Source organism: Triticum urartu, chromosome 5A (assembly GCF_056163025.1).
Source record: "Triticum urartu cultivar PI428250 chromosome 5A, HENAU_Tu73, whole genome shotgun sequence".
Classification (NCBI taxonomy): domain Eukaryota; kingdom Viridiplantae; phylum Streptophyta; class Magnoliopsida; order Poales; family Poaceae; genus Triticum; species Triticum urartu.
This window is the reverse complement of record NC_141877.1, coordinates 595,636,772-595,651,116: the sequence shown is the minus strand read 5'-3', so window position 1 is coordinate 595,651,116 and position 14,345 is coordinate 595,636,772. Positions and strand designations below refer to the sequence as shown.

Sequence of the window (14,345 nt, the reverse complement as noted above, 5' to 3'; positions counted from 1 at the left end):
AGCCCTCGCACAAGACAGGGGAATACGGAAACAAAACTTAATTTGAACTTTTACGAAATATTGAAACTCGAAAGCCAAAAAAAAAATGGGGTCGATGGCCCCGCACCTGTGTGCCATAAATCCTCTTTCGGTAAATATATAGACGGTGTTGAAACCTTATCCGTGTACAGTACTTACCATGTTTGTATCTTTTTTGGTTTTGAAATTTTGGCCATCTATATATGACCTTAAACCAGTGCTTGAGTCTCTAGGGTTCAGTTGTGATATCAGGTCCATCCAAGTTGTTGTTCTGGTCCAACAAGTAGCAGTAGTCAACAATATCAGGGATGCTGCAGATCTTTTTTGGTTCTATCAGAAAGGAGGAAAGAAAAAGAAAAATATCTTTTAGGCGCGCCCCAAGTGGTAATTTTGCCTAGTCAAGCCACACCATGAGCACCACGGAATCAATCATCTCAACAGCAGCTACATCCGTCCTTTGGATAATCGAGCAAAAGTAAAGCACAAGATACCCCATACAAACACATGTTGTTCAATATCTTTAGAGCCAGCATAACATAATCATTAGGCCCTGGCATACAGCTGCAAGCCCTACAGAACGGAAGGCTACCGGCACAGCGGACTTTTACCAAAAGTCATTCCAAAACTATTTTGAGATGCGGCGAACTGATCCCGTCTGTCAGTTCGTCGAGCACCTTCAATCTCTCGCACTCGTGCCACTCCCGGCGGCGGCGGACGATCTCCAGGCCGACGAGCTCCCGATCCTCATCATCGACAACGTGCCCGTCCAGCAGGTGGACGCGCTCCAGGATCGGCGATGCCTGGATGATCTGCTTCACAAAGCCTGTCTGCCAGGCCGCCCCGCCGAAGCCGATGACCACGAGTTCTTTCAGGTGATGGTGCTGCTGATGGTGTTCCACTTGCACATCTAGTGATCCTGCAGCACCCACCTTCCCTGAGTTGTTGACAAACTGCATTCAGATTGCAGAGTTTCAGAAATCTTTCAAACCCCAAAAAGTATTGTGCTTGAAAAAAAAAGTAGGGTAAACATACATGAACATGGAGTGACTCCAGGGCAGGTGCGGCAGCAAGTAGGGTGAGAATCCAGAATGTATCCCAGTTCATTGCCACGTTTGCAAATAATAGTTTCTTGAGATGATTAAGCTGGCTGCGAATGGCAGCAGGTTTAATCCACATCTGCATAAATGAAGTGATAATTAAGTACTATCTTATGTAGCGATGCGATGCTATGATCAATAAAAAAACAATATCATTTCAGGAATGGCTACTCACCTGACCCCCTCTTAATTGCAGAGCAAGGTACTCTAGCGGTGGCGGAATCCCTAAAAACAACTTGCTCAGTCCACATAAGGAACCATCCTTGGCATTATCTCCAGTTTGCAAGAAGTTCAAACTCACATGCCTAAGTCGAGGGACCTCGCCGTAGTGTAATTCGATTGGCTGACCGCGACAAGCAAATGCTTCAAGACAAGGCAGTGAAGTCAGATAGACTTGCCCAACATTGCAGTTGTCCAATTGCAGATTCTTTAACTTTGACTTAGGAACACGAATATGAAGAGAATCTCGGTTATGACCGGAATATTTCAGGCTCAAATCCGCCAGCTGCACACAGTTTCTCAGAATATAACAAACGTGTGAAATATGCGAACATTCTTTGCGCAGAGTAAGTGCTGTGAGCCTCTGAAACGTCAAGGACTTGGGTGCATAATGATGATAACAATTGGATAGCACAAGTCGTTTCAATCGCACATTCTTGCATTCATCCAATAGCCGGAAGTCATAGCACCAGGAAGAGTTGTCAATGACAAGCTCCAAATCTTCAACGCCCCATCTGCCAATCGCTGATGTAACCCATTGATCATTGCAATTGCTCGTCCCAAAGGTTTGAAGCCTCAGCTTCTTGATAGACCGTTGCTGAACATTGGTGCGGGGCAGAAGGAACGCATTCACCCGTTTAACATAGCGTCGCATGGCCCAACGCTCATAACGTTGCAGGTGGGTAGTCAGCCGTTGGACTATCCACATCCAGTCATTGACGGCAAAGAATCGGTCTCTAAAAGCATGACTGCCAGCCAAGTTCAGTACGTTCTTCTCTGCCACATACCCTGCTTTAGCCTCCACCACCATTTGCTTCAGTCTGTGATAGCGTGGAGGGAGGATGTCATCAACGCCAAGGTCATAACATGTGTGCGAGTGTGCAGGAAGATCCCGCCATCTCTTCGAAAGGATAGTGGTGGTTATCGCCGTCCGTGCATCTAGCTTATTGACGATCATGATTAACATCTCATCGGGTAAGCTGCTGATCTTGTCCTCACAGAAACTGGTGTGTTCCTCACTCGGACGCATCTAGTTTTATTTTGGTGAGACATAAATGAAGAACAGTCAGGGAATTCCAAATAGCTTAAACAGATAACTGAGCAATTTGCCTTAAAAGTAACCATTAACAACATTACTAGTCAAAAATAGTGCACGAACTAGCAAAACAAATGGAAGAGTGTGTCCACCTATTCAACCTAAATATTAATGACACGAGCAGGCACAACAATTTTAAGAGCATATATGTATCATACTATATAGGTACTCCATTCTGCTGCAAAAGATGAACAGGAACAGGTGTTCTAGTTGCCACATTTTTTAACAATAAACTTATAGACTAAAAAGAGAGAAAATCAGTAGCAACATACACACAAAACTGCATTGTCTCTACCTACCACTGGGTTAGGAACGGCTTGTGGGATGGCTTATGGTTCAAATAAGCCTTAAGCTATCCCTAAGGCAAAGCTTCTATGTGGCTGCCAGGGGGGAGCCCCTCCCATTTCACGTGTGTAGCAGGAAGCCTCAAAAGAGAGGCTTCTCGAGCTTCTCCGTGCCACCCGCGCCCCCCGTCCCTCTCTGCTAGGAAATATGCCTCTGTTCTCATGTTCCTCTCCTTTTCACATTTCGCTTCTCAATTCCCCCCTTTCTAATTATCTTGTCAATTTCGTTGTATGGATGTATGCAAGAACAGTGCCATATCTCCGAGATTTACTTTGCATTACCATGGATCTCAGACTATTGCACTGCCGAAATGATTTGGTAGCTCTTGTTTTTCATGTGTCACTGTGATACAGTGTTTGTGTTGGCTCTTGGTTGATGTATATGGGTGTTTGAGACTTGACACGGTTACCAAATACTCCCAAATAAGCTCAATTGCTAGAAGCCACTCCAAACAGGTGGTTAAAAATAGAGATGCTTCTCCACGCCGCTGCTTACACGAGGCTCATTTGGACAGCTAGCTTATGCACAAGACCTAAGCTTACGGCACCAGTAGTACTGCTCAACAAACATGGAGCAATCCTCCAGAAATAAACAGCTCCTTCTTCCTCTTGGTTGTAACGGATGCAGAACATTCAGCGGAAATCGCGAGGATGGGTGCCGTACGTACCCGTTTCTGGGGTGGGTGGGCGGCGGCGGTCCGGAGGTCGGAGGCCTTCCTGAGCCGGCGGTAGCGCGGAGGATCTGCGCACGTGTCCATCGGATCCGGGGGCCGGTGTCGACTGGCCGGCCGGCCGGTCGGCGCGGAGTGGGCGGCGGCGGCGGATTCGCGGGGAGGCAATGGGGTGCGGGGCTGATTCAGGAGGGCTGACGGGACGAATCCGACTCCGACGCTGCCGAGCCGCCGTCGACTCACTCAGCCCAACCAGATCTTACAGAGGGAGTACTAGATAGTGTGTAATTTTTTTTTTAAAAAAACATGTAGATAGTGTGGAATCGGTTATTCGCATAAATCTGAACCGGTGTCTTTGTGTTTGGACTTTTTGTCATTCTTTGTATCAAGTTTCAACAGATGAAACCTAACAAAGTTTTAAAAGAAAATCATCGAAACATATTCAAAATGAGTCGTATTTGAAAGCCCTCGTCGCAAGAAAGACGAATATAAAAGCAAAACTTAATTTGAAATTTCAGTTCAACAGATACAAAAATATTGAAAATGGAAAGGCAAAAGAAAAATGGGTCCATGCACTGCACCTGCGTGCCACAAATCCCCTCTCGATAAACATATAGATGGTGTTGAACATTACCGTGTACTCCCTCCATAAAGAAGAGTAAGAGCGTTTAGATCAATACTTTAGTGATCTAAATGCTCTTATATTTCTTTACAAAAGAATGCTGCAGATCTTTTTTGGTTCTATCAAAAAGGAGGAGAAGAAAGAAAAATATCTTTTAGGCGCGTCCAAGTGGTAATTTTGCCTAGTCAAGCCACACAATGAACACCATGGAATCAATCATCTCAACAGCAGCTACACCCGTCCGTCCTTTGGATAATCGAGCAAAAGTAAAGCACAAGATACTCCATACAAACACATGTTGTTCTATCTTTAGAGCCAGCATAACATAATCATTAGGCCCTGGCATACAGCTGCAAGTCCTACAGAACGGAAGGCTACAGGCACAGCGGACTTTTACCAAAAGTCATTCCAAAACTATTTCGAGATGCGGCGAATGTTTGATCCCGTCTGTGAGATCCTCCAGCACCTCCAATCTCTCGCACTCGTGCCACTCCCGGCGGCGGCGCACGATGTCCAGGCCGACGAGCTCCCGATCTTCGTCCTCCACGACGTGCCCGTCCAGCAGGTGGACGCGCTCCAGGATTGGTGACGCCCGCATGATCCGCTTCACAAAGCCGGTCTGCCACGCCACACCGTCGAAGCCGATGACCATGAGTTCTTTCAGGTGATGGTGCTGCTGATGGTGCTCCACTTGCACATTCAGTGATCCAGCAGTTGCCTTCTCTGACTTGCTGTCAAACTGCATTCAGAATTCTTGGTTTCAGGAATCTCTCAAAACCACCCCCCCCCCCCCCCCCCACCCAAAAAAAGTACTGTGCTTGACAAAATCGTAGGATGAATGTACATGAACATGGAGCGACTCCAAGGCAGGTGCGGCAGCAAGTAGGTGGAGAATCCAGAATGTATCCCAGTTCATTGGCACATTTGCAATGAATAGTTTCTTGAGATGATTAAGCTGGCTGCGAATGGCGGTTAGTTCAATCCACATCTGCATAAATGAAGTGATAATTTAGTGCTGTCTTATGTACCGATGCAATGTTATGACCAATAAGAAAGAGATCATTTCAGGAAAAGCTACTTACCTGACGCCCTCTTAACTGCAGAACAAGGTACTCTAGCGGTGGCGGCTCCCCTAAAAAGAATTTGCTTATTTGATATGTCCTGTCGCTACCGGAGGAATCATCCTTGCCGTCATCTCTAGTTTGCAAGAAGTTCAGACTCACATGCCTAAGTCGAGGCACCACGCCATAGTGTAGTATAATTGGCTGACCACCACAAGCAAATGTTTCAAGATAAGGCACCAAACCCAGGTAGACACCCACAGTGTTGTAGTTGTCCAATTGCAGACTCTTTAACTTTGAGTTAGGAACAAAGATATGAAAAGCAGGTTGGCGACAACTAAAATCTTTCAGCCTCAAATCCACCAGCTGCACACAGTTTCTCAGAATATCATCAACGCGTGACATACGTGAACTTTCTTTGCAGAGAGTGAGTGATGTGAGCCTCTGAAACGTCAAGGAGTAGGGTGCAACAAAATGATAACAATTGGATAGCACAAGCCGTTTCAGCCGCACATTTTTGCATCCATCCAACAGCCGGAAGTCATAGAGCCAGCAAGAGTTGTCAATGACAAGCTCCAAATCTTCAACGCCCCATCTGCCAATCGCTTGCGTAATCCATTGATCAGTGAAATAGCTCGTCCCACAGGCTTGAAGCCTCAGCTTCTGGATAGACCGTGGCTGAACATTGTTGGGAGCCAGAAGGAATGCATTCACCCGTTTAACATAGCGTCGCATGGCCGAACGCTCATAACGTTGCAGGATGGGTGTTAGCAGACGGACTTTCCACTTCCAGTCTTTGAAGGAATATAACTGGTCTCTAGAAGCATCACTGTCATCCGACTTCAGTGCATTCTTCTTTGCCTCGTACCCTGCCTCAGCCTCCACCACAATTTGCTTCAGTCTGTGGTACCGTGGAGGGAGAATGTCATCAACCGTAAGGTCATAACATGTGTGTGAGTGTGTATAGAGATCCCGCCATCGCTTCGAAAGGATAGTGGTGTTTGTCGCTGTCCGTGCATCTAGCTTGTCGATGATCAAGATTAACATCTCGTCAGGTAAGCTGCTGATCTTGTCCTCACAGCAACTGTTGTGCTCCTCGCCCGGGCGTATCTAGTTTTGTTTTGGTGAGAAATAAATGAAATAGAAGTCAGGGAATTCCAAATAACTAAGTATTGACAACATTCCTAGTAAATTTCAGTGCATGAACAAGCAAAACACATGAAAGAGTGACTCCACCTAAACAACGTAAATCCGCCAAGAGAAGTCCTGCGCGAGAGAACGTGCTCCTAGCCATCCCGTCTTTTTTGACCGTCCGATTGAGCGACTCTGACTGCAAATCAAGGGTGCATGCTGCCTCTCGTGCGGGCCACCAAAGCCTCATTATAAGTTATAACCCTGAAAACCTCGGTTGGAGGGCATGGCCCATTCCCCACTACGCCTATCCTAATATACGCCGCCTCACCCCCTCCATCGCCCCCCCCCCCCCAACACCTCCCTCCCGAGTGAGATGCTGCCGCTGCCTCCATTCCCGGCCGACTCCGGCCTTCTACCGCGCCGCCCTCCACCGACGCAGCTCCGTCTTACCTCCCTCCTTCACCTCCCAGCACCGCCTCGCCGTTCCGCCATCGCGTGCGGCCCTGCAGCTAACCCTGAACGCGATGGTTCCCGGGGTGACGGCTCCATGGACACCGGCGCAGCATCCCGCACCTCCAGCTGGCTCCTCCATCGCCTTGGGTGACACTGCAGTCGCTGGCCAGCGCGGACCTCAAATATCCCGGCATCAAGCCTCCTCCGTTTCCAAGCTCGGGCGACCCAAGCTACTCCTCCCCGTCTCAAGCAGGCAAGCGACTTGCCCAGGGTATGCTTCAGTGTTTCACTCCAGCTTGGTCATGTATATTGAGGATTAGAACATGATCGCGAGTGTGTACGAATTTGGTATGGAGAACTCGATTTTCTTTTGGGAATCTAGGAGCAGAGTCTGTTTGTACAATTAGGACCTGCCGCTTGCTTTCTAGGATTAGGTAGGTTCGTTCAGATCTTTGATCCTGTTTGGGGGGACAGGAAATTCACAATTTGCAACGAATGCTCTGGAAGAAGCATTTTTCTACTTTGAGTACCCGCCATCATATTGTCTTACACATGAGAATTAGTGAGAGGAAGGTTCTTTGAATGTAATTTGTCTCAACGCAATTAGTAGGCAAGCAGCTCCTGCTACATGAGTTTCATACTCCAGTCTAAATATGCTCTCAGTAAAAGGTACGCACCCAGATCAACTTATGATTTGTATTTCTGTATCCCTGGTTCCACACTCTGTAACTTTTATTACTTTTCAAAAATTAGGCATGCCAGTCAAGGTTCTCTTATTATCTGTAGGCATTTTTCATGTTATTTTTCCAAAAACACACTTAACTGTCACCTCAGTGTTAGTAATTAGGAAGAATTTTTGTGATCCTCTAATCTAATTGTTACCTACTGCCATTTGTGCAGCATTCATATGCTAGCCTACATGAATAGAAATGGATGAGCATCCACATGTTTTACATATGCATGTTTTTGCAGGGAGACAGTAGGTATTTTCCTTTGTTCTGCTATGCTTGAACATAAGATTCTGAAAACTAATCATTTCATCATATTTACATTGGTGACATGCAGTTGGTGTTTTACTCATCCCGAAAATGTAATTGTATGACACACAATTTTAGTCATCTGTAATATGTTGTGGAAATATTACAGTCATAGTACTACTGGAATATTTCTAGACATACATGGACTGCATATGTGAAGATGAATTTCCATTCCCCTGTTCCCTGCCTCTATGGATGCTTAGAATGCTTAGGCAGCAAGCATGTTGGGCAGGATTGTAATGCCCAGTTTCCAAAACAAAACAAAGAAACCTCATAACCATTGCATTGTGATTGTTAAGAATGTAAGCAAAAGAAAGAATGCATGTGTTCATCCTATGCACTTGGTAATTTGCTGCTAGTTTCAAATTGTTTCTGTGTCTATCTTTTGCAAATGTAATCCTGAGCATTGGAAAATTTAAGGTCTTATCCGGTGATTATGCTGAGGATAACTATGACCTGTACGACAATGAACTGGAATTAATTCACTTGTGTCCAGAACGAGGATGGCGACAGCAACGACAATTATGACCTGTACGACGGCTCCGACGATACTTGGTAAGAAGCAGACCCGCCTTGGCCTGGTGCTCTCAGGTGAGAACGGCCCTTAGTCTATTGTATTTGTACACTGCTGGGAACTCTAAATGTTTTTTCTTAAAAACAAGTGTATTCTTAGTAAGATCCTAAAAAGGAAAAGGAACAAAAAAATATTACAGTAGCTTACTTCTCTGTTGGTATCCAGTAGGTTATATGCATCTCAAAAGAAATCGTGGATACACTTGACTTCATTAGATAGCCTCTAAAATGAAGTCATGGTTTTTTCATATGTAGTAATTCTGAATGTATAGATCTTTATTTTTACAGACAGAGATGGAAGTATGTGACTATAATATTCATCTTCTGCACTCTCTTCTACCCAATCAAACCATGTCTTTTGCATGTTTGATTGTAGCATCAATAGTTTACTGCTTTAAAGGATGGTCACATAATCACCGAACAGGTTTTAGACGTTGCTTATGTCACAATTGTTGTTGTGTGATTCACCCAGGAATTTTGTGTTGATATATGTAACTGTGCGCGCCTGATTAGACTTTATCCATGACTGCAGGAATTGGGGCTTTGTTGGTGCTGGACTGCGAGGTCACTTGCTCAGCTGGCTCACAGATGCTAATTTCACATGGCCGAACCAGCCAAGTCTGCAGGTACAAGGCATGGCCAAACCAAGCAACGAAACCATCAATCCAGCCGCTGCCCAGCAGGGACTGGTAATGACAGGAGCAGGCGCAACAATTTCAAGAGCATGTATGCACTATGCTAATACATAGGCACTCCATTATGCTGCAAAAGATGGACAGGAACATGTGTTCTAGCTGTGCCCAATTTTAAACACAAACTGAGAGATTAAATAGTAAAAAAAAAATCTGTAGCAGAATACACACCAAACTGTTTTTCCCCTACCTACAGCTCAACAAACACGGAGCAATCACAGGGAAACTATTCAACGAAAATGACAGGGATGAGCACCGTACTTACCCGTTTCGGGTGTGGGTAGGCGGGGGCGGTGCGGAGATCGGAGGCCTTCCTGAGCCGGCGGTGGCGTGGAGGATCTGCGCCCGTGTCCATCGGATCCGAGGCGCGGTGGCGGCCGACCGGAGGCCTTCCTGAGGCAGCGGTGGCGGTGGATCCGATGCTGCCGAGCGCCGACTACTGCGCGCCATCGCCGCCGCGATGGGCGTGGATTCGCTTTCGCCGGCTCGCATCAGTTTCATGTTCCATGCCTGCGCCTAGGGCTTCACGACGGCACGAGAGCTTTTTTTTTTTAGACACGACGGCACGAGAGGTTGAGGAACTCCGGCGACGACGCACTCGATTTTGCAGCTGGGGCAGCCCATCCGAACAGCCACCCAAGCCCCAACCACCTCGCTTTGACTGAAGCGAGAGTTGGTTAAGTGGACAGTGGTATCCCCAATCCATTAGGGTTCAAATCCTGGTGCTCGCATTATTCCTGAATTTATTTCAGGATTTCCGGCGATGCGTTTTCAGTGGGAGGAGACGTTTCCGTCGATGACGAGGCGCCTACGGTGACTTCGTAAATCTCAAAATGATATGCCGGCTCAGTCTCTCGGAGGTGCTCATACGGGTAGGGTGTGCGTGTGTGCGTTTATAGGGGTGAGTATATGCGCGTGTATATGAGCGCTTGTGTCTGTACTGATGCTCAAAAAAAACCTCGCTTTGATTGACCGCCTGGGCGGCATACCTGGCCAAACGGGCCGGCCCGGCACGGCACGGCCCGGCCTGTGCTAATCGTGCCTGGCCCGGCACGGGCTGCCATGGCACGTTTAATAGCCGGGTCGTGCCGTGCCGGCCCACGGGCGCCGCTCCTTGGCCCAGGCACCGCCTGATTAGTAAACGGGCCGGCCCGATGACCCGTTTAGCACGCTGGGCTGCATATATTTAGCTTGGGCTGTTTTTTAGGCCTATTGGACTATATTTTAGGTATACATATATAAAAAATCTGACAATTATATATAAAAAAGTAAACAGGCCGTGCCGTGCCGGCCCGCGTGCCCAGACTCCAGGCCCAGGCACGGCCCAAGGCATGCCGCGTGCCGAGCACGGCCCGTTTAGCCCGTGCTATGCCTGGCCCATAGCGGGCCGTGCCGGCGTGCTCGCGGGCTGGCCTGTTTGGCCCGGCCCGTTTGGCCAGCTATACTGGGCGGTAGCAGGCCTGGTCCCCCGCTGCTCTCTGATGGGTCGCAAGTCGAGGCATAGCGTGACACAGGAATACGGAGCATATTCAGAAATTATTTACCCTCAAAAAAAAATTCCAGGAATTATTTGGGATATTTATGAATATCTCATATTGAGCGAACTTAAGATATGGAAATAAGGAAGGTGTTTGATTGAGAATGCTCAAATATTTTGAACATTACTACTCCCTCCGTTCGTTTTTATAAGGCGTTTCAGATAACTGAGTTTGAACTGTTTAGTATACTGTCTGAATTTACTAAAACATCTTATATAAGTGAACAGAGGGAGTATCAAAGTTTCTCCACTCCAAGTGGTTTGGAATCTCAAAAAACACTTGGGTGATTTTTGAGGATTTTTTTAGAGAAAATAAATATTTTAACCATATAAATACAATTTATTCCCTTTTAGAGAATGATTTATAATAAATACGTATATATCTTTTAAAAATATTTTTTGAATGGATAGTGTATGTAATACACCTCATAAATGACTTTTAATGAATTGATATTTTCTTGGAAAATAAATACTTTTAGTTCAAACCTCTATTTTCAGGGTTCTAGAATAATAAAAAGGGTTCATTTGCTTTTGGCAAAGGATATAATACGAAAAAAAATGGGGCTCTAACCACATGGTGATTGAAAGGGTTTACAGGCTCTGATCACCAATATCAAGGATTCTTGTGAGCTTTTTGGTTCTTTCAAAAAGGAAAGGAAAAAATATCTTTTAGGCGTACAAGTGGTGATTTCAAGCCACACCATGAGCAGCCACGGAATCAATCATCTCAACAGCTAGCTACATCAATCCTTGGATAATCAAGCAAAAGGAAAGCACAAGATACCCAATACAAACACATGTTCTTTCTTCCAAGCCAGCATAACATAATCATTAGGCCCTGGCATACACCTACAAGTCCTACAGAACGGAAGGCCACCGCACAGCAACACTCTTACCAAAAGTCATTCCAAAACTATTTTGGGATGCAGCGAACTGCTCCCGTCTGTCAGTTCGTCGAGCACCTCCAATCTCTCGCACTCGTGCCACTCCCGGCGGCGGCGGACAATCTCCAGGCCGACGAGTTCCTGTTCTTCATCCTCTACGACGTGCCCGTCCAGCAGGTGGACGTGCTCCAGGATCGGCGATGCCTGCATGATCCGCTTCACAAAGCCTGTCTGCCACGCCACCCCGTTGAAGCCAACGACCATGAGTTCTTTCAGGTGATAGTGGTGGTGATGGTGTTCCGCTTGCACATCTAGTAATCCTGAAGCACTCGCCTTCTCTGAGTCAAACTGCATTCAGATTGCAGAGTTTCAGAAATCTTTCAAACCCCAAAAAGTACTGTGTTTGAAAAAACACGCTGGATAAACATACATGAACATGGAGCGACTCCAATGCAGGTGCGGCAGCAAGTAGGGTGAGAATCCAGAATGTACCCCAGTTCATTGCCACGTTTGCAATGAATAGTTTCTTGAGATGATTAAGCTGGCTGCGAATGGCAACAGGTTTAATCCACATCTGCATTAAACAAAGTGATAATTAAGTACTATCTTATGTAGCGGTGTGATGCTATGATCAATAAAAGAACAATTCATATCAGAAATGGCTACTCACCTGACCCCCTCTTAATTGCAGAGCAAGGTACTCTAGTGGTGGCGGAATCCCTAAAAACAACTTGCCTAGTCGACATAAGGAACCATCCTTGCCATTATCTCCCGTTTGCAAGAAGTTCAAACTCACATGCCTAAGTCGAGGGACCTCGCCGTAGTGTAATTCGATTGGCTGACCGCGACAAGCAAATGCTTCAAGACAAGGCAGTGAAGTCAGATAGACTTGCCCAACGTTGCAGTTGTCCAATTGGAGATTCTTTAACTTTGACTTAGGAACACGAATATGAAGAGGATCTTGGTTATAATCGGAATGTTTCAGGCTCAAATCCACCAGCTGCACGCAGTTTCTAAGAATATAACAAACGTGTGAAATATGTTCTTTGCACAGAGTAAGTGCTGTGAGCCTCTGAAATGTCGAGGACTTGGGTGCATCATGATGATAACAATTGGATAGCACAAGTCGTTTCAATCGCACATTCTTGCATTCATCCAATAGCCGGAAGTCATAGCGCCAGGAAGAGTTGTCAATGACAAGCTCCAAATCTTCAACGCCCCATTTGCCAATCGCTGACGTAATCCACTGATCAATGCAATTGCTCGTCCCAAAGGTTTGAAGCCTCAGCTTCTGGATAGACCGTTGCTGAACATTGGTGGGGGGAAGAAGGAACGCGTTCACCTGTTTAACATAGCGTCGCATGGCCCAACGCTCATAACGTTGCAGGTGAGTTGTCAGCCGTCGGACTCTCCACATCCAGTCATTGACGGCAAAGAATCGGTCTCTAAAAGCATGACTACCGGCCAACTTCAGTGCATTCTTCTCTGCCACATACCCTGCCTTAGCCTCCACCACCATTTGCTTCAGTTTGTGGTAGCGTGGAGGGAGGATGTCATCAACACCAAGGTCATAACATGTGTGCGAGTGTGCAGGAAGATCCCGCCATCGCTTCGAAAGGATAGTGGTGGTTATCGCCGTCCGTGCATCTAGCTTATCGATGATCATGATTAACATCTCGTCCGGTAAGCTGCTGATCTTGTCCTCACAGCAACTGTCCTGTTCCTCACTCGGACGGATCTAGTTTTTGTTTTGGTGAGACATAAATGAAAAACAGTCAGGGAATTCCAAATAGTTTGAGCAGATAACTGAGCAAGATGCCTTATAAGTAGGCATTAACAACATTACTAGTAAAAAAAAGTGCATGAACAAGCAAAACATATGAAAGAGTGTGGCCACCTAAACAATCTAAATAATGACATTAGCAAGCGCAACAATTTTAAGAGCATATATGTACTATACTACTCCGTCCTTACCATAATATATCACGTTTTAGAAGTTCAAGTCATATAGGAGTATTACAGTACAGAGGGAGTATATAGGCACTCCATTCTGCTGCAAAAGATGGACAGGAACAGGTGTTCTAGTTGCCCAATTTTTTAATAATAAACTGGGAGATTGAAAAGAGAGAAAATCAGTAGCAAAATACACACTAAACTGCATTGTCTGTACCTACCTCTGGGTTAGGAACGGCTTGGGGTATGGCTTATGGTCCAAATAAGCCTTAAGCTATCCCTAAGGCAAAGCTTGTAGGTGGGTGCCAGGGGGAGCCCCTCCCATTTCATGTGTGTAGCACGAAGCCTCAAAAGAGAGGCTATCTTATGCACAAGCTGAAGCTATCCCTAACCTAGCCTGCAGCACCAGTAGTACTGCTCGACAAACATGGAGCAACCCTCCAGAAATAAACAGCTCCTTCTGTAACGGATGCAAAACATTCAGCAGAAATCGCGAGGATGGACGCCGTACGTACCCGTTTCTGGGGTGGGTGGGCGGCGGCGGTGCGGAGGTCGGAGGCCTTCCTGAGCCGGCGGTAGCGCGGAGGATCTGCGCCCGTGTCCATCGGATCCGGGGGGCGGTGTCGACTGGCGGCGGCGGCGGCGGCGGATTCACGGGGAGGCAATGGGGTGCGGGGCTGATTCAGGAGGGCCGACGCTGCCGAGCGCCCTTCGGCCAGCTCACATCAGTGACAGTCTTCAGTCGATTTTGGGCCGTTTGTTGCGTGCAAATATTGTCGGGCCTGAGGAGAAACGCTATGCAACTCGAGCCCACTCGGTGCCGCTAGCCCTACAAATTGTGGTTTCACTTTCCTGAAAAAAAAAACATTCCTCAAAAAAAAAGTATAATGTTTCACTCACCTCCCTTAATCTTCTTCACACAACCAATTCTGATATACACAATGGTGCTTCGAT

At 46.5% G+C, this 14,345-nt stretch overlaps 3 protein-coding genes across 5 annotated transcripts; all 3 read right to left on the bottom strand.

Moving 5' to 3' along the window:
* Positions 1-429: 429 nt before the first annotated feature.
* LOC147973178 (uncharacterized) lies at positions 430-3,795 on the bottom strand. 2 transcript variants are annotated; one of them, XM_087521949.1, is made up of 4 exons: positions 3,443-3,787; positions 1,291-2,364; positions 1,051-1,194; positions 430-968 (listed from the first exon to the last, which is right to left on the bottom strand). In XM_087521949.1, the coding sequence occupies exons 1-4, from the start codon at positions 3,530-3,532 to the stop codon at positions 633-635; spliced, it is 1,644 nt and encodes a 547-aa protein (XP_087378075.1). In that variant the 5' UTR covers positions 3,533-3,787; the 3' UTR covers positions 430-632. The 2 variants fall into 2 exon arrangements, with proteins under 2 accessions (XP_087378075.1, XP_087378076.1); XM_087521950.1 differs by having other exon boundaries at positions 789-952; positions 3,443-3,795.
* A 470-nt stretch (positions 3,796-4,265) lies between these two features.
* LOC147973177 (uncharacterized) lies at positions 4,266-9,657 on the bottom strand. The gene is made up of 4 exons (XM_048676149.2): positions 9,283-9,657; positions 5,150-6,238; positions 4,912-5,055; positions 4,266-4,806 (listed from the first exon to the last, which is right to left on the bottom strand). Exons 1-4 carry the CDS (start codon positions 9,370-9,372, stop codon positions 4,471-4,473), a joined length of 1,659 nt encoding a protein of 552 aa, XP_048532106.2. The 5' UTR covers positions 9,373-9,657; the 3' UTR covers positions 4,266-4,470.
* A 1,582-nt stretch (positions 9,658-11,239) lies between these two features.
* LOC125510875 (uncharacterized) lies at positions 11,240-14,129 on the bottom strand. 2 transcript variants are annotated; one of them, XM_048676153.2, is made up of 4 exons: positions 13,907-14,129; positions 12,109-13,176; positions 11,869-12,012; positions 11,240-11,786 (listed from the first exon to the last, which is right to left on the bottom strand). In XM_048676153.2, exons 1-4 carry the CDS (start codon positions 13,994-13,996, stop codon positions 11,457-11,459), a joined length of 1,632 nt encoding a protein of 543 aa, XP_048532110.2. In that variant the 5' UTR covers positions 13,997-14,129; the 3' UTR covers positions 11,240-11,456. The 2 variants fall into 2 exon arrangements, with proteins under 2 accessions (XP_048532110.2, XP_087378074.1); XM_087521948.1 differs by lacking the exon at positions 12,109-13,176 and having other exon boundaries at positions 13,907-14,125.
* Between the last annotated feature and the right edge of the window lie 216 nt (positions 14,130-14,345).

Excerpts from the sequence above, each read along its gene's own strand:
- LOC147973178 (XM_087521949.1), bottom strand. The coding sequence starts at position 3,532 with ATGGACACGTGCGCAGATCCTCCGCGCTACCGCCGGCTCAGGAAGGCC. Across the intron at positions 2,365-3,442 it reads CCCACCCACCCCAGAAACGG|ATGCGTCCGAGTGAGGAACA; the intron begins GTACGTACGGCA and ends AAATAAAACTAG. Across the intron at positions 1,195-1,290 it reads TGCAATTAAGAGGGGGTCAG|ATGTGGATTAAACCTGCTGC; the intron begins GTGAGTAGCCAT and ends TCATTTATGCAG.
- LOC147973177 (XM_048676149.2), bottom strand. The coding sequence starts at position 9,372 with ATGGACACGGGCGCAGATCCTCCACGCCACCGCCGGCTCAGGAAGGCC. Across the intron at positions 5,056-5,149 it reads TGCAGTTAAGAGGGCGTCAG|ATGTGGATTGAACTAACCGC; the intron begins GTAAGTAGCTTT and ends TCATTTATGCAG. Across the intron at positions 4,807-4,911 it reads TGGAGTCGCTCCATGTTCAT|TTTGACAGCAAGTCAGAGAA; the intron begins GTACATTCATCC and ends TTCTGAATGCAG.
- LOC125510875 (XM_048676153.2), bottom strand. The coding sequence starts at position 13,996 with ATGGACACGGGCGCAGATCCTCCGCGCTACCGCCGGCTCAGGAAGGCC. Across the intron at positions 12,013-12,108 it reads TGCAATTAAGAGGGGGTCAG|ATGTGGATTAAACCTGTTGC; the intron begins GTGAGTAGCCAT and ends TGTTTAATGCAG. Across the intron at positions 11,787-11,868 it reads TGGAGTCGCTCCATGTTCAT|TTTGACTCAGAGAAGGCGAG; the intron begins GTATGTTTATCC and ends ATCTGAATGCAG.